This window comes from Polypterus senegalus, chromosome 4 (assembly GCF_016835505.1).
Source record: "Polypterus senegalus isolate Bchr_013 chromosome 4, ASM1683550v1, whole genome shotgun sequence".
NCBI lineage: Eukaryota > Metazoa > Chordata > Cladistia > Polypteriformes > Polypteridae > Polypterus > Polypterus senegalus.
Window position 1 is genome coordinate 19,326,798 of NC_053157.1, and position 24,505 is coordinate 19,351,302.

General features: G+C 38.3%; 1 protein-coding gene across 5 annotated transcripts in view; it reads left to right on the forward strand.

The window, feature by feature from the left end:
* The window catches only part of LOC120527174 (folliculin-interacting protein 2-like), a 132,910-nt gene that overhangs the window by 82,963 nt on the left and 25,442 nt on the right, over positions 1–24,505 (forward strand). For 3 of the 5 annotated variants that reach the window (XM_039750311.1, XM_039750314.1, XM_039750312.1), the window contains 7 exons: positions 8,666–8,737; positions 9,291–9,426; positions 10,531–10,765; positions 11,570–11,658; positions 13,165–13,311; positions 16,678–16,847; positions 19,541–20,588. In XM_039750311.1, the coding sequence (XP_039606245.1) occupies positions 8,666–8,737; positions 9,291–9,426; positions 10,531–10,765; positions 11,570–11,658; positions 13,165–13,311; positions 16,678–16,847; positions 19,541–20,588 (1,897 nt within the window). The remainder of the gene's footprint in view (positions 1–8,665; positions 8,738–9,290; positions 9,427–10,530; positions 10,766–11,569; positions 11,659–13,164; positions 13,312–16,677; positions 16,848–19,540; positions 20,589–24,505) is intronic. The other 2 variants (XM_039750313.1, XM_039750316.1) reach the window with 1 other exon arrangement.

Consider the following 24,505-nt stretch of genomic DNA (forward strand, 5'->3'; position numbering starts at 1 on the left):
GTTTGCATGTTCTCCCCATGTCTGTGTGGGTTTCCTCCGGGCGCTCCGGTTTCCTCCCACAGTCCAAAGACATGCCGGTTAGGTGGATTGGCGATTCTAAATTGGCCGTAGTGTGTTCTTGGTGTGTGGTGTGTTTGTGTGTGTCCTGCGGTGGGTTGGCACCCTGCCCAGGATTGGTTCCTGTGTTGGCTGGGATTGGCTCCAGCAGACCCCCGTGACCCTGTGTTTGGATTCAGCGGGTTGGAAAATGGATGGATGGATGTACAATACATGTCCCCATCCTAGCATTATTTACAGCTGTGCAAAATAGCAATTTATTGTATAAAAACACAAATCTATAAGATAATTTGACAATGCCGAAATCCACTCATGCTCACTAATATATCATGTAAGCCTTTCTTCCATGTCATCTGTTCCCACTACTAGGTAGGGTTGGCGTGCCTGGTCGACCGTCTCCAAACAGCTCGGTCCTGCACTTTCTCTCCAGTCAGACACTTTTCCTTCATATCTTCTTTTATTTTATCCATCCCCCTCCAATTTGGCCTCCATCACTTTCTCTTCCCCAGCACTTACAATACAATACAGTTTATTTTTGTATAGCCCAAAATCACACAGGAAGTGCCGCAATGGGCTTTAACAGGCCCTGCCTTTTGACAGCCCCCCAGCCTTGACTCTCTGAGAAGACAAGGAAAACTCCCAATAAAAACCTTGTAGGAAAATGGAAGAAACCTCGGGAAAGGCAGTTCAAAGAGAGACCCCTTTCCAGGTAGGTTGGGCGTGCAGTGGGTGTCAAAAGTAGAGGGTCAATACAATACAATATACAGAACAGAACAATTCCTTAATACAGCATCATAATAAAAATTTTAGAAGTGCGGTTTAACAGTAGATGATATGACATAATTAGGTTTGGATATTTTTAGAGTCCTGGAGACCTCATCCATCTAGCTGCCTCCCCATTTGGCCATGCCACGGCTGAAACGTTGCTCAGATGAAAGGACCCCTCTTTCCCATGATTCCTGTGATCCTCCATCAGGGATGACTTTACCATAGGCAGGCAAACAACTTGGCAGGTGGGCCGTGGCACCAAATGCCACATTTGGGTACCGAGAAAAGAAACAGAATAGGTGAGGGTTAGTATTCAAATATAATTATCATATTACTTATGTTTTAGTGCTAATGACTAACAACAGGGATGCAGTGTGTACAGTTAATCAGCAGCTCTAGTCAGGATATGCTAAACTGAAGTAGTGAGTCTTCAGCCATTCCCATCACTTTGCCCAGATATTCATTGTCTCTCCTCATCACATGTCCATACCACCTCAACCTACATTCCAGTACGTTCATTGTTGTGTCTTCTTCGTTTGTTGAACTTCTGGTTGTTTCATATAGTAAAAATTATTTTGAGATCAGGACAAAACCTACATGAATCAGAGGCTGAGTTTAATGAGAGTGACTTCAGTAGGAAGGAGACTCTGTATCTAGTAGTTCTTGCTTTTAGTGACCGGTAACATTCATGTGACATTAATAACTGCAGGGTAGGCTTACCCAGGTGAGTGTTGTCTATTTTTCCAGCACGTTTCCTGAGCCACAATGTACACAGACAGGTCCTCGACAGAGCCCAGCCAAGGCCCACAATCATTTCTGCTGTCCAAATGACACTCTGTACTTTGCTTTGAGTGAATTGATGCACTTCCTTATCCGACAGTTATGGAGAATGTGAAGATACTTTTAAAGATGGCTCGATAAAACTGAACCAGCACTATTTGGGACAGGTTAAACTTTTTACTTTGTGGAGGAAACATATACAGTGCTGGGCTCTTTTGATAAGAAAAGTTAAGTTTTTATTCCAGCAAAGATTGTTAATGGTAATGGTACTGAGAAATGTAAATGATTCCACCTGTTGATAGTGCTAGGGGAGTAGGTGGTGAACAGCGTCTTCAAAAATCTACAACCGTTTTCATGTTTTTGGAGTATTTAAGTCAAGATTGTTGGTGCTCCAACTACCTAGCCGGTCATCCATGTCTGTAGTCAGGCCAATCAGGATGGTGCCATTGGCAAACTTTATCAGTGTGACAGATGGATCACTGGATTTGCAGTCAGTGGTGTAGATGGAGAAAATACCTATTGGTAAGGCTAGCAGGCGCGCTTACCATGTGGTCTGAATGTGGATCCCAACATCCCAGTGCAGTGTCGGGGACACGCTGCTGTAAAAATGGTGCCGTCCTTTGGATGAGACCTTAAAACCGGGGTTGTGACTCTCTGTGATCATAAAAGATCCTGGGCATCCTTCATAAAGTGTAGGATGTATCCTGGCTAAATTGGCCTCCGCGGCCTAGTCATTCTGGCCCCCTAATTATTCCCTGTCTTTAACTGGCTATCTCTCTCGCCACCTAATAGCTCATGTGTGGTTAGGGTACTGACGCAAGAAAATGGCTGCCATCTCATCATTCAGGTGGGTGCCACACATCAGTGGTGGTTGAAGTTGCTCCCCACACACTATGAAAAGCACTTTGAGTAGTGAGATAATGTAAAAAATTGTTAATAAAAGAGAGGAGATGGGACACAGCCCTGAGGGAGCCATGTGCTCATTATGGGTTATTGAGTGTAGATTGATGAGTAAAAATGACAAAATGAACAACTTAAAATTAAAGGTTATGTGAAAAGACAGTTTCCCCTCAGGGATTAACAAAATATATAAAAAATATCTAAAACACAATAAAGCGTTCAGAAAGTGAAGGAGTCTGAATACTTTAAGTCCACTGTATTTGGGCGTCCTTGTAATTATCCTAGGTGGGTTTGGGATCTACCTCAAAGGCCCCCTTTGGCCTTCAGTTTATTTGTAAAAGAAGCCTTGCCTTTTTTCATATACAGTGTGTAGTGAGGGATTGTATGGTCTGAGCATCTTTGGCCTATGTAGATTTCAAAGCTACAAAGTGTCAATTCAAGGTTCCTGTGAGATTGATATATATATATATATATATATATATATATATATATATATATATATATATATATATATATATATATATATATATATATATATATATATACTGCTCAAAAGAATTAAAGGAACACTTTTAATCAGAGTATAGCATAAAGTCAATGAAACTTATGGGATATTAATCTGGTCAGTTAAGTAGCAGAGGGGGTTGTTAATCAGTTTCAGCTGCTGTGGTGTTAATGAAATTAACAACAGATGCACTAGAGGGGCAACAATGAGATGACCCCAAAACAGGAATGGTTTAACAGGTGGAGGCCACTGACATTTTTCCCTCCTCATCTTTTCTGACTGTTTCTTCACTAGTTTTGCATTTGGCTACAGTCAGTGTCACTACTGGTAGCATGAGGCGATACCTGGACCCTACAGAGGTTGCACAGGTAGTCCAACTTCTCCAGGATGGCACATCAATACGTGTCATTGCCAGAAGGTTTGCTGTGTCTCCCTGCACAGTCTCAAGGGCATGGAGGAGATTCTAGGAGACAAGCAGTTACTCTAGGAGAGCTGGAGAGGGCCATAGAAGGTCCATAACCCATCAGCAGGACCAGTATCTGCTCCTTTGGGCAAGGAGGAACAGGATGAGCACTGCCAGAGCCCTACAAAATGACCTCCAGCAGGCCACTGGTGTGAATGTCTCTGACCAAACAACCAGAAAGACTTCATGAGGGTGACCCAAGGGCCCCATGTCCTCTAATGGGCCCTGAGCTCACTGCCCAGCAGCATGCAGCTCGATTGGCATTCGCCATAGAATACCAGAATTGGCAGATGCACCACTGGTGCCCTGTGCTTTTTACAGATGAGAACAGGTTCACCCTGAGCACGTGACAGAAGTGAAAGGGTCTGGAGAAGCCATGGAGAACATTATGCTGCATGTAACATCATTCAGCATGAGCAGTTTGGTGGTGGGTTAATGATTGTCTGGGGAGGCATATCCATGGAGGGTCACACAGACCGCTACAGGCTTGACAAAGGCACCTTGGCTGCCATTAGGTATCAGGATGAAATCCTTGGACCCATTGTCAGACCCTATGCTGGTACAGTGGCTCCTGGTGCACGACAATTCCTGGCCTCATGTGGTGAGAGTATGCAGGCAGTTCCTGGAGGATGAAGGAATTGATACCATTGACTGGCCACCACACTTTCCTGACCTAAATCCAATAGAACACCTCTGGGACATTATGTTTTGGTCCATCCAATGCCACCAGGTTGCACCTCAGACTGTCCAGGAGCTCAGTGATGCCCTGGTCCAGATCTGGGAGGAGATCCCCACAACACCATCTGTCATCTCATTAGAAGCATGCACCGATGTTGTCAGGCATGTATACAAGAACACAGGGGCCATACAAAGTGCTGCGTACAATTTTGAGTTGCTGCAATTAAATTTTGGCAAAATGGACTAGCCTGCCACATAATTCACTTTCACTCTGATTTTTAGGGCGTCTTTGAATTCAGGGCTCTGTAGGTTGATCATTTTCATTTCCATCAAACGATGTGGCATCCTCTCGTTCCTAACACATTACCCAGTCTATATCAGTATAGATATCCAGGAGGATTTCTTTTTCCCATTGAGATCTGATGTGTTTTCAAAGTGTTCCTTTAATTTTTTGAGCAGTTTATATATATATATATATATATATATATATATATATATATATATATATATATATATATATATATATATATACTTTAATGAAATCTGTTGGTCCTAGACTTGATTGACCTATGCCATTTACAGAAAGTGGGTGGGTTGTGGTGGGTTTGATTTCATTTCAGTCTTAAAAACTAAAGAGAATTCACAGAAGGAAGGTAACAACCAGTGGTTTTAGAAATGGAGCTCAGCATTCTCTCCACCTGCTTCCTGTCTTTGCCACATTAAGTCTAACTGGCAGCTCTGAGAAATGCTGCTGTGTACATGAAATGATTGGTCTAATTTGTGTTCATAAATTCAGTATTTGTGTACCTGTCGTTTTCACTTTTTATGTTATATGTGTCACAGTATTTGCTTTTTTTATCTAAATGAGATTGATGCCAACTGTAACCCAAAAAAGCTGCTTTTCAAAAGGGCATTTTCTTTGGTGTTTAGAAAATGGCTTACATCAAACACTTAATGCAGTTTATTGATGAACTTGTGTGTACCAGGCTGGCAAGATATAGAAGCTGGCATCCATGTGAAAGCTTATTACAGGTAAAATTCCATCACAACGAATATCTTTACAATGAAATTTTCATTAAAACAAAGTATTTTTATGGTCCCGTCAGCTTTCACATATGATGCTAGTCTGTGGAAATCTCGCTACTACGAAGTACATTCAGCAGATACTTTCATTACAACGAAGTGCCCAAAAGACCTTGAAATACCTGAGTGAATCATCCACAGAGTAGCTAGTTCTGTGGCTGCAGCTCAGTTGTGCACAATGATTCCCCAAACAGAAACATTGTAATTTTTTTTTCTTTCTGTGAACTTTCCTTGTACGGTTTCTTTTTTTTTTTTTTGCCCTTTTTGTTTCCTGCGGTTTTCATTTATACCTTTTGCTTATTGCTCGTCAGCATTTGAAAAACATCCATTGGAATTTAAGTCATTGTCACCCTCCTATAGAAACGGCAGACACAAAAAAACGATAATAGTTCATTTTAGAAAAAAAAACAAAACTTTACATTATTGCAGCAAAAAGAAAAAAGATGTTGCCAGTGAATTCGGAATTTCACCATCGACACTGTCAACTCTCTTGAAAGACCGAGCAAAAAAAGAAGAAAAATCTCGGGTTGCAAATGTATGTGAACTGCTGCATTTGAAGACGTCGAAAAAGCAGTTTTTATGTGGTTCAGTGATGCTCGTTCAAGAAACATTCCTTTTAATGCGGCACTCGTTCAAGAAAATGTGAGGTTTGTAAACTCTCTTGGGACCTCACCCAACTAGACAGCACGCTGAAGAGCGTCCCGAAGTCCTGTCTCCACATTTATGGAAGACTGTTTATCTGTTGCCAGGGCAACAGCCGGCTCAAAGCTATGCTGCATTTCTCCGCCAAAGCAAACAAAAAGGATATCGATGGGTGATGCAAGGAACATTGTACAGTAAATGCAGGTAACAGGATTACTTGATCACTGATCTGCTTTGTCTGTGTATAGCAGAGTGGCAGATCACGCTACAATAAATAGTGTGCCATTCCTGTTTTAAGCTGAATAAAGCTGGTTTTGCTAAAGTACTGGGACTAAGCCTCGTATTTTGGGGTGTAAGACAGGGACTTATAGTGTGACCCGGATCTTTTATGATTTGCTTCTGTGTCGCTTCACTGCAGCGCTATGAGCCTGATGTTGCCCTGCCCCGGCAACTGACAAACAATCTAACACAGACGCTGCAATCGCGCTTTGGGACGCACTTCAGCGCATCTTGCTCATCGGGTGAGGGGTTTCTCAAAAGAGTTCAGCAACCTCACAATATGAAGAAGAAAAGGATGATTCGGCTCCTGATTGATAACTGTGCTACCCACAACATGCTTCCACATTTACATAATGTTGAATTCCTCACTCCAAATTGCACAGCAGTGCTTCAGCCATTGGATTTGGGCATCATTCACACCTGAAAGTGTATCGCAAGGAAATGCTGAGAAAAGAAGCTATTGAAATGATTGCAAACGCCTGGGCGCAGGTTAAAGAAAGCACTATAGTAACAAATACAGAATCTTATTGCAACAAAATTTTCGTTACAACAAAATATTTTTTAGGTCCCTGGGAGTTCGTTGTAACAGAATTTTACCTGTATTTAAAAAAAAAAAAAAAAAGTTTATGAAAAGTTTGAAGTGCAAAGGGAAACGGCTAGTACTCTATATTCATGTCGTGGATGGTTTGATGTGCCACATCTAGGCAGTGTGCAGCATTAAATGAGGCATAGAGGTTGCTGGTTTATACCCTAAAGTAATAGAAATACACAGTTTTCAGGCCACATCTTCAATACTGAGCAGAGTTTGCAGACTTGAATCACGCACAGTTTATAACATCAATGCAGAAAGGTCAGGAGAAGAGTTACATTAAGGGGGTGTCTGATTACTATTTGGCTGTTAAGCTTTGGTGAACTAAATCACCCATATTTTTCAAAATACTTTCTTTCGTTGTTATCCAGAAATTATAAAGTTTTTGGCAGTGAAAGACTCAGCAAGATAAATTGTTGGCCAGCCTTGGCCCTCATGGTAACAAAAAATGGAGTGCTGGCAGATTTTCCTGGTACTCATCACTTTGATTTATCATCTCAGCCTATATCAAGCTGACTGTTGGCCTGAGGGTCTCTTAGAAAACAAAAAAGATTTGAATTTCATCAAGACTACCTGGTTAAATAAAGAAAACAATATTAACACTGAAAAATATTTTTGAGGTGTACACTTTTTTTAATAGGAAAGAAATAAAATTAGATTTGTAATTTAAAAACTGCTTAGTCTAGTAAGGTTAACACACTTACACCCAGGGTGAAAATAATTAAATTTATTCTTAACGATAATGTAAAATCAGGGCATTAATTTAATATACTAGTTAAATGCATTTTATTTTTTAACAGAACTTAAAAAAAAAACATCTGTTTTAATTACCTCATAGTTGCCGTATTGAAGAGACATTGTTTGTGGTCTCTGGCTGTGAGGTAACAGCTTTGTGGAGTTTCTGTGAGACGTCTCGACTGGGTCTAACATGTAAGACATTGTGCTATTAAAAGTAATCAAATGTCACAGTTTTTATTTGAGCTTTGCAGTGGTGGGACACTAATCATTCAGAATTATTCATATGAATATGGTTCTACATATAAAAATATTTTTGTGAAAATATAAATGTTATTCAAAATATGACTACAAAGAAAAACCTAACTTAAAGTAAAATATACTGTTCTGTGATGCCATGGTGAGTTTTGAAAACACAGACCCTAATATTGTGCTCTGATTGGTTCGTTGCTTATTACATGGTCCTTCCCTGATTGGATCATGCATCATTACAATGTCTCATACCCAAACTGATCATGCTTCATGGAAGAAGACTATATTCCAGCAAAACAGTCATAGAGGAGCTGCTTTCCATGGTGTTTGTTGTGTTGCTTACCTGTATGCATCTAAATTGCCTTTTTGTATACTTTGGATGCTGCATACATGGGCAAAATGCAAGTAATTTACAGTTTGCTACAGTTTTGCCACAAATCCAGTTGCCAGCAGTGTAACCATCCCTTCAAGGAAGACAAACGCTAGTGTGGATATAGATAATTTTCTTTTAAAAACACAAGGGGGCTGCGTCCCCTACTCGCTTAGATTATCACTGGTCATTTTTGATAGTAAAAACCTAAATTAAGCACGTTTAGCTAATGGATGGTTTTATGTAATGACCTGGTGATGAAAATTTTTAGTTCAGTCAGTAACTTTATTTATATATATATATATTCACTGTGTGTGTGTGTGTGTGTGTATATATATATATATATATATATATATATATATATATATATATATATATATATATATATATGTGTGTATGTATGTATGTATGTGTGTGTATATATATACACACACATACATATACTTTTCCCTATTCAAAATCCAAAATGCATGTGGGTCCTGTGATGGATTAATTTACTCTAAGTAAGTTTAGTATTTGGCACAAAATGTTCAGTATCTCATCTTTGGTCTGACCATTCCACAGCCCACAGCACTCCTGTTGACATGCCAAGCCGTGGACAGAATGAGGACAGAGACAGTGGCATTGCTCGGTCAGGTAAGAAATATATACATAGCAGCCCTATGTATATATGTGTGTGTGTGTGTATATATATAATAGTATATACAGTATATGTGAATATATAGGTATATAATGTGTGCGCTCGCAGGATTTCCTCATTTATTACTGGTATGTAGGGTACCCCCAGGAAATCTTTCTATCTAATTATACTTTAGCCAAAAAAATACAGTCCTGAGTTATTAGATTTCCATTATAAACTGGGGGTGTTCTTGCTTCTTAAGCACCATGATGCATTGTTAGTTATTTTTACATTAATATCATGTGTTTTACAACCATAAATAACAGAATTAGGATTAGAAATTTTTATTGTCATTGTAATTACAACAAAATTACACTTGCCACTCCAACTGGGTATAAAAAATAAAAATGACACTACTGTTCATGAAACCAATGCTACAACGCATAATTTAAAATAAAAAAAAAAAAAAGTTACTGTAAAAGAATTATTTAAATAGGAAATAATTAAATTAGCCAGTACGTCGTTTAACTGTATATTGTTTGATATTTCATCTGTTCTTCATTTCCTTAGCCTCCCTCAGCAGCCTTCTCGTCACACCATTCCCATCGCCTAGCAATTCCTTCTCCAGCAGCTGTGCCAGCAGTTACAAGCGCCGCTGGCTACGCAGTCAAACCACTAGCCTGGAGAACGGCGTGGTTCCGAGATGGTGAGTGGCACTATCCCAGGACACAGCTAACAGCCAAAAGAAGACTGATACTGCCAAGTAGTATCTGCTGTACACCTGACATGTCTTGTAGATAAATAGCACTTTAGTTGTCCCATGGAGGCCTCCAGGGGGTTTATAATTCATCCAATACCTGAGCGTAGCTTTTTACTTAGCTTGTTGTTTCCAACCCAGTGCACCGCAGTGTAGAAAATCACACTGGCCATCATAGAGTTGTAGAAGTTGTAAAGAATGACACTACACACAAGAAACTAACACAGTCTCCTTAGAAAAAGAAACGGTCTGCTCTGCTCGCTCTTGTATAATTCTGTATTTTCAGACCAGTCTAGCCCGTCATTGATATGGATCCCCAGTTGCTTGTAGCAGAGCACCACCTCCACATCCACTCCTTGAATAGTGACCACACATAGAGTTTCTTTGGTGTGGTGGAAGTCAGTAAGCAGTTTCTTGGTTTTGCTGATGTTAAGTTGCAGACAATTCTCTTTGCACTAAGAAACAAAATTCTCCTCCTGACTCCTCTCCTCTGTCTCTCTCTCCCCCTTTATCAATACACCCCATAAGTGCAGAATTATCTGAAAGTTTCTGCAAGTGATCTGACCTGCTGTTATATTTATAGTCCAAGGTGAGCAGAGTGAAGAGAGAAGCAGACAGGACTGTTTGTTGTGGTGCTCCAGGGCTGTTGTACTTATGTACATGAACAGAAATAAAGACCATGAATACCGTATTCTTTTTAGTCACTGATACATGGGCCAGCATAATTATTGAAAATAATGTTTTCTTCATCCACCTTTGGTAGAATTAATAAACAAATCAGTCTGCAGCCTATCTGAGTTCATCATTTTCAAAATAAGCCATCTGTTTTTCTCCCTTCCTTGGTAGTGATGTTTGTAGTGGTTGTTATTTCCAGAACCATTAAGAAAAATGGCTGCTGACTAGGCTTTCCCCTTTTAGCGTGCGGAAATATATTCATCAACAACAGTTCATTTGGCACAGAAAGTCCTTTTTGTATATCTGTTGTAAATCAAATTTCTAGACAATGCACAAGTAGGAAATTATTTGGGGATTTGCCATTTAAATGATTTCTAGCCATACAAATCTCTTCACAACCATGCTCGTCAGGTGTACCGAAGAAACTTTCAGTCTAACAGATGAAAGCTGTGGCTCCAACCCTGCAATGATTCGGAGGAAGAAGATTGCCATCAGTATTATCATCACTCTTCCCGAGAAAGAAGAAGAGAGCAGGGGCTTCCAGGATTTCTTTTTCTCACACTTCCCTCTGTTTGAATCACACATGAACAAACTGAAGGCTTCAATAGAGAAGGTAGGCACAGCGGTTTACTACCGAGTAGAAAGTGGGAAGAGCAATATAAATTTTAAAGTATATTCCATTGTTTGAGCTCAGTGTTGCTTCATGTTTTAAATTTTACTTTTTGAAAAGGAAAACAAAAACAAGTTGCATTTGAGCCTTCCTGACTTGATCAAGTTGGTTTAAATTTGACAAGGGGGCACATGAACTAATTTTAATAATAGGAAAGGGTCTCTTAGCAAGCGATGCACAGTAATGGATATACAGCACTGAGGGGACTGGGCGGTCTCATGGTCTGGAATCCCTACAGATTTTATTTTTTCTCCAGCCGTCTGGAGTTTTTTTTGTTTTTTCTGTCCCCCCTGGCCATTGAACCTTACTCTTATTCGATGTTAATGTTGATTTATTTTTTTATAATTATGTCTTTCATTTTTCTATTCTTTAATATGTAAAGCACTTTGAGCTACTGTTTGTATGAAAATGTGCTATATAAATAAATGTTGTTGTTGTTGTTTTAAAGTGAATAGGTACACACATTGTAGTCCTTCAAATGTTAAATTAGTAAAATTAAAGCATTACTTAAGATAAGTTAAATAATATGTAAAATAAAGATCATGTCCAAAGAAGTATTTATATAACTTAAATAGTTCTTCAACTTCTTGAAAGCAGCAGTTGTTATATTGTCCCCTAATTTAATGTCATTATTTAATATAATGCATGCTGTATTTTTTATGTTTACCATAGGATTCAAAGAATTAGTTTTATAGGAGAAAAACAACAGCACTGACTTGTCTTATCTGTCTTCTCACCTCATTGCAGGCCATGATTCTTTGCCGGAAGATAGCTGAATCCAGTCAGAGAGTTCAAGTTTACTTATGTCGGGTTATGGATGCTCTTGGTGAATTCAGGTGATTGGTCTCCATATGGAATAAACTACTTGGATTGCTGTAGTACACTATTAGAATACTCAAAAGTTTATTACCTTGATTTTTTTTAGTTTAATTATATTGGCTCTGTCTATCATTCATACTGTATAGTACTTTTCAAATGTGTATTTATCATTTAGCACTTTTCATGTCCACTGTATCTGTAAATCATATTGTCCTCATTGCATCTAACATTAATGCCTTATTCATCATACACCTATCATATATTGCCTTTAACAATAATCTTATACAGTATCTTTAATATCTGTCTATAGATTATGTAGTGTCTGTCCGCTAGCTTGCTTTCATTTTCACACTGAGCAGTCATATAGTGCATTCACAGCACTCAGTCACAGTGCCTTGAATATCTATTAGATTATTTTATACAGTATATTTCATATCTTTGTATTATATGATGTGTTTTATCTATTGGATTGTGTCATCTGTTGTTATTCCTTTCACACCTGTCTGTCAATCATATAGTAACGTTCACAGTCTACTTGTTGATTATATGGTGCCTTTCATATAATCTGTTTATCTTACATTTCATTGTCTGTCTGTCTGTCTGTCTGTCTGTCTATCTTTTTCTTTCTATGGCAATTTACCTGATCATTTTTGACAACCCTATTCAAAGTGTTAGAGGACTATTATCCAGTTAATCTGAAATAACTTTCTTGATTGCTCTGCCAAGTAAGTAAGCAAATATGTTGGACTGTCATTAAAACTACCAATCTGTTCAAAAAAAAAAAAAAATCATCATTAACAATTATCTATCTATCCATCCATCCCATTCATTAGACCAATAGAACAATCTAGACGAGATCAGGCCATTTAGCCTAACAAAGCTCATCAGTCCTATTCACTTAATTCTTCTAAAATAACATCAAGTCGAGTTTTAAAAGTGCCTAAAATCTTACTGTCAACCACACTATTTGGCAGCCTATTCCACATGTCTGTGGTTCTCTGTGTAACAAAAAACTACCCAATGTTTGTGCAAAATTTAACTTTAACAGTTCCCAACTGTGTCCATGTGTTCCTGATGAACTCATTTTACAGTCATTGTCTCAGTTCACTGGACTAATTCTGTTCATAACACTTCAGTCATATCTCCTTTTAGTCTCCTTCACATTGATTCACATCCACAGTTATCAATCATAATATTACTTTTAACACTTATCCCATTATTTTATAAGCTACCATTAATATCTTTCTATAGATTATGCAGGGATTTTCATACCCCTGTCTGTCTTGCATTTGTCTTTCACATATTTTAATCATACCTTCACATCTGTCTATCATAGTGCTTTTTAACATCTATCACATTTTAGCCTCCTAGTCTATTTATATATAAATACAAACACACACAAAAACATACCTATCTGTCCATCTGTCTGTCTGCTTGTCCATGTCATAACATCATATCTACAGTACCTGTATCTACCATTTTGCTTAATTTCTTATTTCTTTTCTCTTTTTGCATTGAAATAGGACAACTGTTTGGAATCTCTATATGGCACCTAGGATCTCTGAGCCAGTGTGGCTAACCATGATGTCTCATACCTCAGAAAAGAAACCACTCTGCCAGCGTTTTATGAAAGAGCTTACTTTGTTGATAGAACAGAGCTCCAAAAATCAGTAAGTGATCTTGGACCTACTGACCTACAAATGTGTCACACGCTTTCACTGATTTCAGAGTGTCTCCCGTACTTTAGGCTGTTATTGAGAAAGCTTACAGTTGTATTAGTTTAAATGTTTTTTAAAAGACAAATCAAAAAAGTAAAATAAAGTTGCATGGTTAAGGAGTTCTGTAAAGACAACAAGTGCAACCTTTTCGTGTTTATAAAAATCTAAACAGAAAAAAACACATTCTAAATAAAAATATAGTCAACATGTGTGTAAAACATGCAAATAAGCATTAAGCTTTACAAGATTTGTTAGGTACTGTAATCACCAAATCAGTTTTTTGTGATTTTGGTATGGCTTGAAATAATGGCAGTAAACATTAAGTGACATACCTAGTCATAGTCTGCTTATTTCCTGGCCCAGACACGTACTGTACAGAATTTGTCTGTCCTCCCAGTGTTTCTGTAGCTTGCCCATATTGATTCCACTTTCTCCCATATCCCAAATGTTTATTAAAGCACCCAGAAAATGCCCAGCCCAGAACTGAATCCAGGTCTCTGGAGTGATGAGGCAGCAGTGCTAACCAATGCACTACTGTGCCATCTTTATTTTAGTTCTCTCATACAGTATATTGTAAAAAAAAGCATGCTTGAATCACATTCTGCATATATTGAAATAAAACCATCCAGACTGCTGTCTAATATCTGCTTCTTCAGCTTTGTATTTGGAAATGTTGTTCAAAGACGGAAAAGAAATGTAATTTATCTGTGAAGTTTACACATTTTATTGTTAGACAACATTGAATCAGAGTGGACGTAATTTCGCTTTTTTGACAAATGTGAAAACTTCCAAGGAAGTTGTACTTTTTATAGAACTGGACATCTTGCAGTAAAAGAAAAGAAAAAAAAACAGCAAAAAGTACCTTTCAGTGTAAGAGAAACATCCTGCTGTATTTAGAAGAATGCTACAGACAAAATATATGCAAAGTATGCTATGTCTATACTACATTTTCGTTTTAAAAAAAGCAGACATTAGTTTTCAATTTTCATCCCCCCCACCCTGGATTTTTTTAACATGTTATTAATTTTATTAAAATTGGATAATATTCCATACAAGCAAGTCAAGTTTAACAAAACTAGGTTTGAAACAAATCAACCCCCACCCATGAGAAAGAGAGCTAGGCCAATAGAATAAAACTTTAGTAATAGTAAAAATATGTAGATAAGTAAATGAATACAAATAGATAGAATTAAAAAGAGGGGAGAGAATCCACTTGCTCAATGCTTTAAACGCCTATTCTAAAATTTTATTGATCAGCCAGGTTTTGAAAAAGTTTTCTACAGATCTTCTAAGTGAGAATTTTAGATAATGTATAAATAACATCAGTTACCCACTGACTAAAGAAAAGTGAGTTTGAATTCTTCCAGTTGAGCAAAATAAGCCTAAGTGCCACCAGCACCCTGGCATTTTTAACCCTTGAAAACATAAACTTCAGAAAAAGCTCTTTATGGTTGTATACTTTTGAAAATTTCAGCTCAGCGTTGCAGTGCAGATGGGTAAAAACATTGACTTTTGGAAACAAAGACTCTAATCCCGTTCAGATTTGTTCCTGCTTATAGTGTAGCCTTTCTCTGATTAAATCCTTCCAAATACAACATCTCATCCCCTGATTGGTCCCCCTTCCCAGAAGACTATATTTAAACATAGCAGACACAGAAGAGTTGCTTTCCGTGGCGCTTGTGTTGCGTACCTGTGTGCATCTGAATTGTGTTTTGTACAGTTTGAATGCTGCATACATGTCCAAAAGACAAATTTGCTGGTCACTACAGTTTTGAGGTAAATCTCATAGCCGGCAGCATTACCATCCCTTCAAGGAGGAAACTTTTCTCTTCCTGTTTCTTCCTGTCCATGGCCATCATAAATGAACGGCCTCATCATTTGCGTTTTCAGTCATTTTAGTGTGAATAAAGATACTTTTCATAAATGATGTGAAATCGTTAGTGTGGACAGAGATTTTTTTTTTTCTTTAAGTAAAAACATAATAGTGTGCACATAGCCCTGGCTATTAGATTAGATTATATAAAATTTATCTTACCCCTCTGCTAAGGTAGCAAATGAGAGAACTACTTAATGGATTTAGATCGGGTTTTTTTCTAGAATTTGCTTGAACATTCTGCTTGATTTTGCGACTTCTCTCATCGTGCTAAGAATCATAGTTCGCTTGCAGGAGTGATATACTGTATCTGCGTTAATGCAAAACAGAGGCTGTGAGGCAAGGAGGGGGCAGTGTGACATCAGGAGTGGGGAGCTGGGCAGGGCCCTCCTTGTCCTGTTTCATTACTACACGGGAGGAGCCATGGGGGACGACTACTAAATTAATAAATATATATTGTGCACAAATTTCAAAATTAACTTGATGAGTACGTTGGGAGGAAGCATTGAATTTCCTGATAACAGTGGACAGAAAAGACCCCCAGAGGTGCTTCTTAGCACAAGAGAGTGCCCCTTGGAGGGCATCTTTCATGATGGTGTCTAATTTTTACCACCATCCTCTTCCAATGTGTCCAGGGTTTCATCCTGTGATGGGGAAGGCTTTCCTAATATGGGAGGAAAACTAAAGTAGTTACATTTTTATCACTTATAGATAGCACACTGAAATTCTTGCTTGTGTATTCCATTTCATAAGACTTATTACCACTTCTGGTGCCAGTAAAATCCAATAAAACTTAAAAAGGTTTTATTATAAAAGTGAGGGGTTGGGATCAAGAGAAGTAGTAACAGTACAACCTAACCCAAATAATCTGTGTGCCACTGTGACATTGTGGACTGATTAGTGGGCCTAACTAACATATGGGGTGCCTACAATGTACTCAGAACAACACTCTTTACATCTTCATTGTTGGCATACTAATATGTCTCATTACCCTTTTGTAAAGCCCAAACACTGAAGTCCAGTAGACCCTTCATCAAGTTTTAAGGAAGATCAGTAAAGTCAAAGTTGGGCCGCAGAGAAAGCAAAGAAGCATGCAAACTCTACATATGTTGCGTCTGAGCAGTAGTTTGAGCCCAGGACTTTGGAGCTGTGCCACCATGTGTTAAGTAACATTACTGACCCTTTTAATGATAGGCAGAATTAACTATTTTATTTTAGACATTAGTGATGTTTGAATCGCAATTCTTTTTATTTGAATTATCTATTAAATTAGTTAAGTTTGTTCAAATTGTTTAATTGCACCTTTCTAGAACAGGGCCACCACCAAAATAATATTAATATTTGGCTGTAAATGCAGAATAATACAGGTACATGAAATTCTCATTTTGGCTTGTTACTAGTTTATTAATGATTAGTTGTCTTTGTTCCTGTTTGCCCTCAAAAAGGTTTCTGTCAGCTTTACTAACAGCAGTTCTAACCAACCATCTGGCCTGGGTTCCAACTGTAATGCCAAATGATCATCCTCCCATTAAGGCATTCTCCGAAAAGCACACCTCACTCTCTGTGGATATGCTGTCCAAATCTCACCCTTATAACCCACTCTGGGCACAGCTCGGTAAGTCCAATGACAGACCTTTGTGTAGCTACTCTGTTTGTATGGCCTAACTACTCTAACCAATGGAAGTTAGCCGGACTGATGTGAGTTCTTCTCTCTCCCTCTCTATGTTACATAATCTTATTTTGCATGTTACTATAGAACAATGCTGCCCTCTTGTGATGGTTATAATGTCATTGCTGAAATTGTAAATGGTGTGCGCAAATGTAGGCTGTGTTTAAGAGTAGAGCAGATATCCCACAAATTAGCCCTAGTATGGGTGTCCTGACTTATTCCTAAAAGTCCTCATTTGTTACATATTTTACATGTCACTAACTTCTTATTGAATTACATTCTGTATATTCTTGCAGACAGAACCTTGATAGATGTTTAGCTTTGCCCGGCATTTTATCACCAAAAGAGCTGTGTTTAAAATAAACACAATACTTGACCAACTGAATTGTGTGATTTCAAAGCTCATACCAGTGTCAATATGTGTGTGGTTGCAAGATTGCTTACTTTAAGGGCATAGGTAGCCTGCATGGAAGCTAAGGACTGTCACGATTAGGATTCTTCATGGATGTTATTTGAAACCACAAGAGCAGGCACTTTTTTTTTTTTTTTTAAATTATATAAAAAATGCTTCACTTAAGAACATAGTTGACTGTGGCAAATTAATGTATGCCATGATTTGAAAAAATAACTCCACTTGAAAAATACCAAAATTATCCTTTTATTGATAAGTAATCACCCCCTTTGTTTTAATAACTTTCTTGAGAAATCACACTTAGTACATTAACATGGTAGGTACAGTTAGGTCCATAAGTATTTGGACAGTGATGCAATTTTCATAATTTTGTCTCTCTGCGTCACCACAGTAAATGAAGCAACCAAGATGTGAAGTGTAGACTTGCAGTTTTAATTCAAGGGGTTTAACAAAACCATTGTACGAGCCATTTAGATAAAACAGCCGTTTTTATACGTGGTCCCCCTCCTTTTCAGGAGCTCAAAAGTATTTGGACAAATTAACATAATCATAAACATAAGGGTCATTTTAAAAATTTGGTTGAAAAACCTTTGCAGTCAATGACTGCCTGAAGTCTGAACCCTTACCCTTCTCCAAGTACTGAGTTAACACCCTAGTGATGCTTTGCCAGGCCTTTACTGTCTTCAGGTGCTGCTTGTTCATTGAAGTTTCTGCCATCAGTTTTGTCTTCAGCAAGTGAAATACATGTCCAGTTGGGTTGAGGGTACTTGAATGACTTGGCCATTGACGAATATTCCACTTGTTTGCCTTCCACTTCATTGCTTATTCCACTTGGCTTGCTGTCATAATATGATTTGGCTCATTGTCCATCTATACCATAAACATCAGCTATCAGTTTTGTGGAATTTGGCTGAATCTGAGCCAACGGTATAGCTTTGTACACTTCAGAATTCATCCTGCTAGTCCTGCCAGCAGTCATATAATCAATAAACACCACTGACTGACTTCCATTTGCAGTCTGTCTTGCCTATACCATAACACTGCCTCCACTATGTTTCACAGATGTTGTGGTATGCTACAGATCATGAGCCATTCCTTCTCTTCTCCATACTCTTCTTTATCCAGCAATCTAATTCATATTGATGTTAGTTTCATTTGTCCAAAGAATACTGCCAGCTGTCTTCCTATCAGAGTTTCTTCCAGTTTCCAATTGCCTTTGGATTTTGTAGGACACTACTGTACTCACTGACAGCTTTGATTGTTTTGCAATTTCACTAAATGAAAGGCCTATATGCTCTTCTAGGGGTAATAATGCTCCGTCTCATTTCATTTGTTAATTGCCGTTTTCTTGGCATTATCACTGGAATATTGCCCAAGTTGTACTTCACAGTCTGTTCCAACTCTGCTTTAAGACAGACAGAGGTGTTTTTAAGTAATCAATAGAAGTAGGGACACCTGTGTAAATTGTTTGCTTCAACTTGTAAGGCTTCATTTTACTTTTAATTTCTGCAGAACATCAGTAGGTTGTAATTTATTAGATGTTTCCTGAAGAAGGCCCATTTGTAAATTTCTGAAATTCTCTCTCTTCAGTTTTTGCTAACCTAAACTTTAAATTTAAACCTCTGGCGGTTTACTGCTTACCTTTTCACCATTCTAGTTCATTCCTTGCATATCAACTGATTATATTTGAAGAAAAACTGGAAGATTTAAGGTGTTCTAAAACTACTGTATAATGAAAGCCAAAATGCTGAGAATTTCATAAACGCTTTAGTTATTCTTCTTCTTAGATGGATCTGTTAAAACTCATTGATTAAATGCCACCCTTACTCTGTAGTTCTAGCGTGTGGTGACTTCAACTAAGGGGAGCTTCGAAAAGGAACAATGACAAACTTCCATCAATGTGTGTCATGTTCCATACATGGACTCGACAAGTTGGACCTTCTTTATTCAAATAATGTTTTTAAATGTAAACCTGTGGCACAACTGGGCAGATCTGAACAAAATCTGATCCATCTTATTCCCACCTACAAAACCTGTTATTAAACAAGAAGAGCTCTCTCATCATTCTCCAAGCCAGACGTTCTTGTGTGTATTTGGGTGGTTGCTGTTTCTTACTGTATTTCTATTTCTCTTGTGCTTCTGTAAAGGCTTAATTCCCACTTGATGGCAAACAAAGTATTATCATATTATCTGTATATCTAATCTCCACCCTTCCTCTTCCCTTTAGGCGATCTTTATGGAGCTATTGGCTCTCCTGTGCGTCTAACACGGACAGTGGTTTTAGGAAAGCGTCGAGAGCTGGTCCAGAGAGTCTTGTACATCCTTACTTACTTTATCCGCTGCTCTGAACTGCAAGAAATCCATCTGAGCACATCTGAGAAAGCGGAGCAGGATGAACATGTTTCTCCTGGTACTAATTTTTTTACCACATTGGAGAAGGGTGAGGTAGAAGAATCAGAGTATGTCGTAGTCACTGTCCAGAATGAGTCTCTCCAAGAAACCACTGACAAACTGAGAGAAAACTCCAGAAAGCTGTCTGGTAACTCTGATGTGCAGTGTGTTGAAAATTCCACCTATTTTAACAAACCCCGAAAAAAAGAGCTACCTGTTGACTGTGACACAGACAACTCCGATCTTTTGGACCCTCAGGAAGAGCATCCTGTTCTTACCAGTGATGACGGCTTACAAGTCTGCCGACAGGTCACAGGTATCCCACAAGAGGTGAAAAGGGAAACTGTAATCAATGTAACTGGAGCAGCAATGGCTGGGTTTCATGCATTCAAACATTCGGATTGCTCGAACACTCAAACCTTGGGCAGTCCTAAAACCTGTAGAACCCTCTCACAAGCTCTGCCTTGTCCAGGAGCGTCTGTTCGGCAGAATCCCTATTTCCAGAAAGTAACATTTAAAATTGGAAGCTCTCTGTCTCCTGACTCTGATGTCGAGAGCAGAAAGAAGGAAATGGATATAAGCTACCATGAATTTAAGGAGAAACACTACAAAGATAACCGTCAAAATATCAAAACTGATGAAGGGGGTCACCATCCAGTTTCTACTTTGGGGCAGCAGTCAACTAGCGTCCCCTGTGGGGACTTGAATGACAATGATGGAGAAGTCACTTTTAAAACCGAAAGAGACTTACCCAGAAACGAGAGTTCAGACAGTGCCCTTGGAGACAGCAGTGATGAAGAAGCACCCCAGGATTCCTCATTGAAGCAAAAACGTGGCAAAAAGTGGAAAGAGAACCATGAGGAGTTTGAGCTGCCTCTTCCCAGGTAACAAAAATTAAGTTATGGTTTCTACCTAAAATTGCTGATTTGGAGGATACACAACACTCTGGGAGTACCATATTAGGTTTGTTGTCAAACCCATACCATATATTTGGTGTCTTGCTTATTTATTTTCTCATGTTGGACATTTTTGTTCTTGATTGTTCGTTGTGAATAGAAAATGCATTTATTTGCTTTTCTACTTTTGTTAAATGTGTTCACTATCTTCGAATTCGGTTTGTATGATCCAACTGGGCTGTCCAACTGCTGCACTCCCTCGATTGTAACTTTTGTACTCGGTGAAGATTTTGGCTTTGGGTCTACTAGCAGACAGACATCTAGAAAAAATTGAGTGTTGGTATCTACCAAATTTTGCTTCATCAGAGGATGAGCACCACATTAGGTTTGTGTTCTAACCAAAAGCATATATTTGTTACTGCGAGTTTAGGACAAACTAGTTTAGGCTAGGCCAAGTCAGTTTGTCCGAAGTGCAATAGGATGAACCAGTTTGGCCTAGTCTGAACTAGATTATCCTGAAATCAATGTAGAGCTCCCACAACACATTGATTTGGCCTAATCTAAACTAGTCTGGCCTGCAGTCGTACTAGAATAAACCAGTTTGGCCAAGTCAGAAGTGATTTGTGTGATTTTTAACATTAAATATGTCTGATCCTGCAAATTCGAGGAATCCTTGTCCATGCCCCTTTCATCCCTGCATGTTTCGCAGTGCACCGCCACCACTCCACAATGAGCCGTAAATTTGCAGAGTGTTCAAGCGGTTTATTCATTTCGTTTTTTGCGTGTTTGGCTACATGTGTTTTATTCGTTTTGATCTTGCATGTTTGTTTTGTTTGTTTTATTCTTTTTGTTTTTTGTGTTTCTCATCATTCTGGATGAGGCTTCGACTAGTGGACAAAGGTATCAAAGGGGGTGGAGAGAGATTTTGAAAAAACGAAACAAAGAAATTTACTCATTTTAATGTGCTTACAAAAGACAGATATTTAGAACTTATACAAGTGATGGAGGAGGCTGAAAAAGCAGAAAACACTCCTACAACAAAGAAGGTTAAATGATTTAATGTACTGGAAATTGGAGGCATGACTAGCCCAAATAGGCCGAACTAGTTTAGACTTAGACAAATCAGTTTGTCCTGGAGTTCTGCACTGATTTCAGGAAAATCTAGTTTAGACTAGGCCAAACCAATTCATCCTATTGTGCTTTGGACAAAACTAGTCTAAAGCAGCTTGATCTTCAAATCGGGTTTGGCTGGTAACTTTTTGAAAGAAAAACTGATAAATAGCATATATAAATAACAAGGAATGGATCAAGAAGGAGAGGAGAGGTCTTGGTTGTATAAAAAAAAAAATTTAAAAAATGCTGAAATGTCTAGGCCTGCTTTAGGTTAGTAACGTGTCATTTTTGTCCCTAAACAAAATCAAGTTTGACACCCCTGTGGTAAAAATCAAATAGTTTCGGGTTTATAAAGCAGGATCCCATTTACTAAAGAACTAGTAGTACATTGTGGTCTGTCTCTCTATCTCTCTATTATATAGTGCCTTTCATATCTGTCTGTCTATATGTCTCATACCATGGTGGATGCTGGCTTTTGGACCTGATTGGACCTGACACTGATAACAGCTTAGATGGTACTCTTTGACCCGGAAAACAAAAACTATTTGAAATGTTGACTGGTCAAACCACAAAACACAATTCCCACTGTGCTACCTTCCATATTAGATGAGACTGAGCCCCGAGAAACCTACAGAGCTTCTGGACATTGTTGACGTATGGCTTCTGCTTTCCATAGTAAATCCTTAACTTTCATGTCTGGGTGCAGCAGCAGATGGCGTTCACTGACAAAGATTTACTGAATTATTCCCAAATGTCGGGCGGAATGGTGGCTCTGAAGCTATGGGTCTGCGCTGGTATCCCGAAGGTTGCCGGTTCGAATCCACGTCATTGCCAAAAGAGATCCTACTCTGCTGGGCCCTTGAGCAAGGCCCTTAACCTGTAATTGCTCCAGGGGCGCTGTACAATGGCTGACCATGCGCTCTGATCCCAAGGGGCATGCGAAAACTAACAAATTCCTAATACAAGAAATTGTACAAGGCAAAATAAAGAACAAAAAAAAAACAGTGTCCTGACGTCCATCACAGACTCCTGATAGGTTTTTAAGACAGTGACGTCAGAGAGATCAGAGATCACACACATTCAGAAGTGGTGCCTTGCCCTTTATGCACTGAGATTGACCAAATTCCTTGAATCCTTAATAATATTGTGTACTGTAGAAGGTGAAATGCCTAAAATCCTCCTGATTTCTCGTTAGAAAAACATAGTTCTCAATGTGCTGGATTTTTGCTGTTGCATCTATTGGAAAATAGCGAGGCTTGACCCATACTTGAAGGACTCGGCCTGTTTTTTGGAGGCAACTTTTCTTTTCTTTTCTAGAACATGGTTGTCTCACCTGTTTCACTTCACATTCTTATTTGAACTTCTCACATCATTATTAGCCCTAAACTACCCAGCTTTTTTGGAATATATTGCAGGCATCAGTTTCATAACAAACATATATCTTCAAAGAACAATTCTGCTGCTGAGGTAAAACATGAAACTCCTTGTCTTTATGATGTTTATGTTTGAATACCAGTCAAAGCAAGTTTACAAATCCCCCCTTTTTGTTTTTTAAGCATTTTCCACATCATGTCAATGCTTTTGGAATTTGGTTTGTCTTTACCTTGTATGCAAAACTGGTTAAATGTCTTTGTAAATGTTAGATTGCCTTATAATCTGTACAAATGAATGAGTTTTAATAACTACTAATAATGAAAATGGAGGAGTAAACTGTGTCAGTCTCTTTCCATCCATAATTTAGTATTCAGTCCTCTGTTTTCAGTGTTTGTTCTGCTTCTCAAGTTCAGAGTCATAATTTTAAACCTGTTTTGCTAGTAATTTCAAGTATTTCATAATGACAAGGGTCTAGGTTTACTTCTCACAATTCACAATACTAATGCATCTAGTTCTCTGTTGTAATTTTAAGGAAGTAGCAAGTATTTTAAGTAAAAAGCACTGTCTATTTCAGTAATTGTTTCAACATGAAAGCACCCAAACACGTGTTTTGTGGTTTTACTGACTTCTTGTAGTGTATTCTATCTGTAAATGTCAGGAAACTGCGATTATAAATAAAAATGTAAGATTTCATCTTACCTGTTCTAAACATGCATGGTGCTTTGTTCATCCAGAAATTGCTTTTATAAAAAGGCTCAGAGTATGAGTTAGAATTTTATTTAAAAAACTACACATGGCAACATTTGTTTATTAGGGGATTCAGTCTTCAAAATTTAAAAGTATATAAGATGAAATAATAAATCTTAAAATATTACAGGGTGGTGTGATGGTCTTGAGGCTGACACTGCCATTTAATTCAGTACCCATGGATTATCTTGTTGAGTAATTGTTGAAACTGAATCTACAGTATATAATAAAACACTCAACTGTGTATGGTCCCTCAAAGCAGTTTGATTGGTCAGTTTGGCTTTGGTTCCTCAGTCAAACACGAATGAGTCTATGCAAGGAAGGCCGAAGCAGGATCGCAGACAGTAACCTTCAGACACGTGAGGTATTCGCAAGAATATTGATGGTGTTTTCATAGCTGGTAATGGGGGCCCATCTACCATTGGTGGGTGTCAAAAAGCAGACAGGAAGGGAAGCAACATGCCTCAAATTGTTAGGAATGTGAGTAGCAAGCATTATGGGAACACAATCAAGAGCCAAGACAGGCTAAGGATACTGAAGAAAGGCGTAGGACAAAACCACTGAAAGTAAACATAAGGAAAGAGATATCAAATATTTCAAAATTTACTATATTAGCTGTATTTGACAGGTTATGTAGCTAATAGTTAATGAAAACTATAAAATAACAAAAA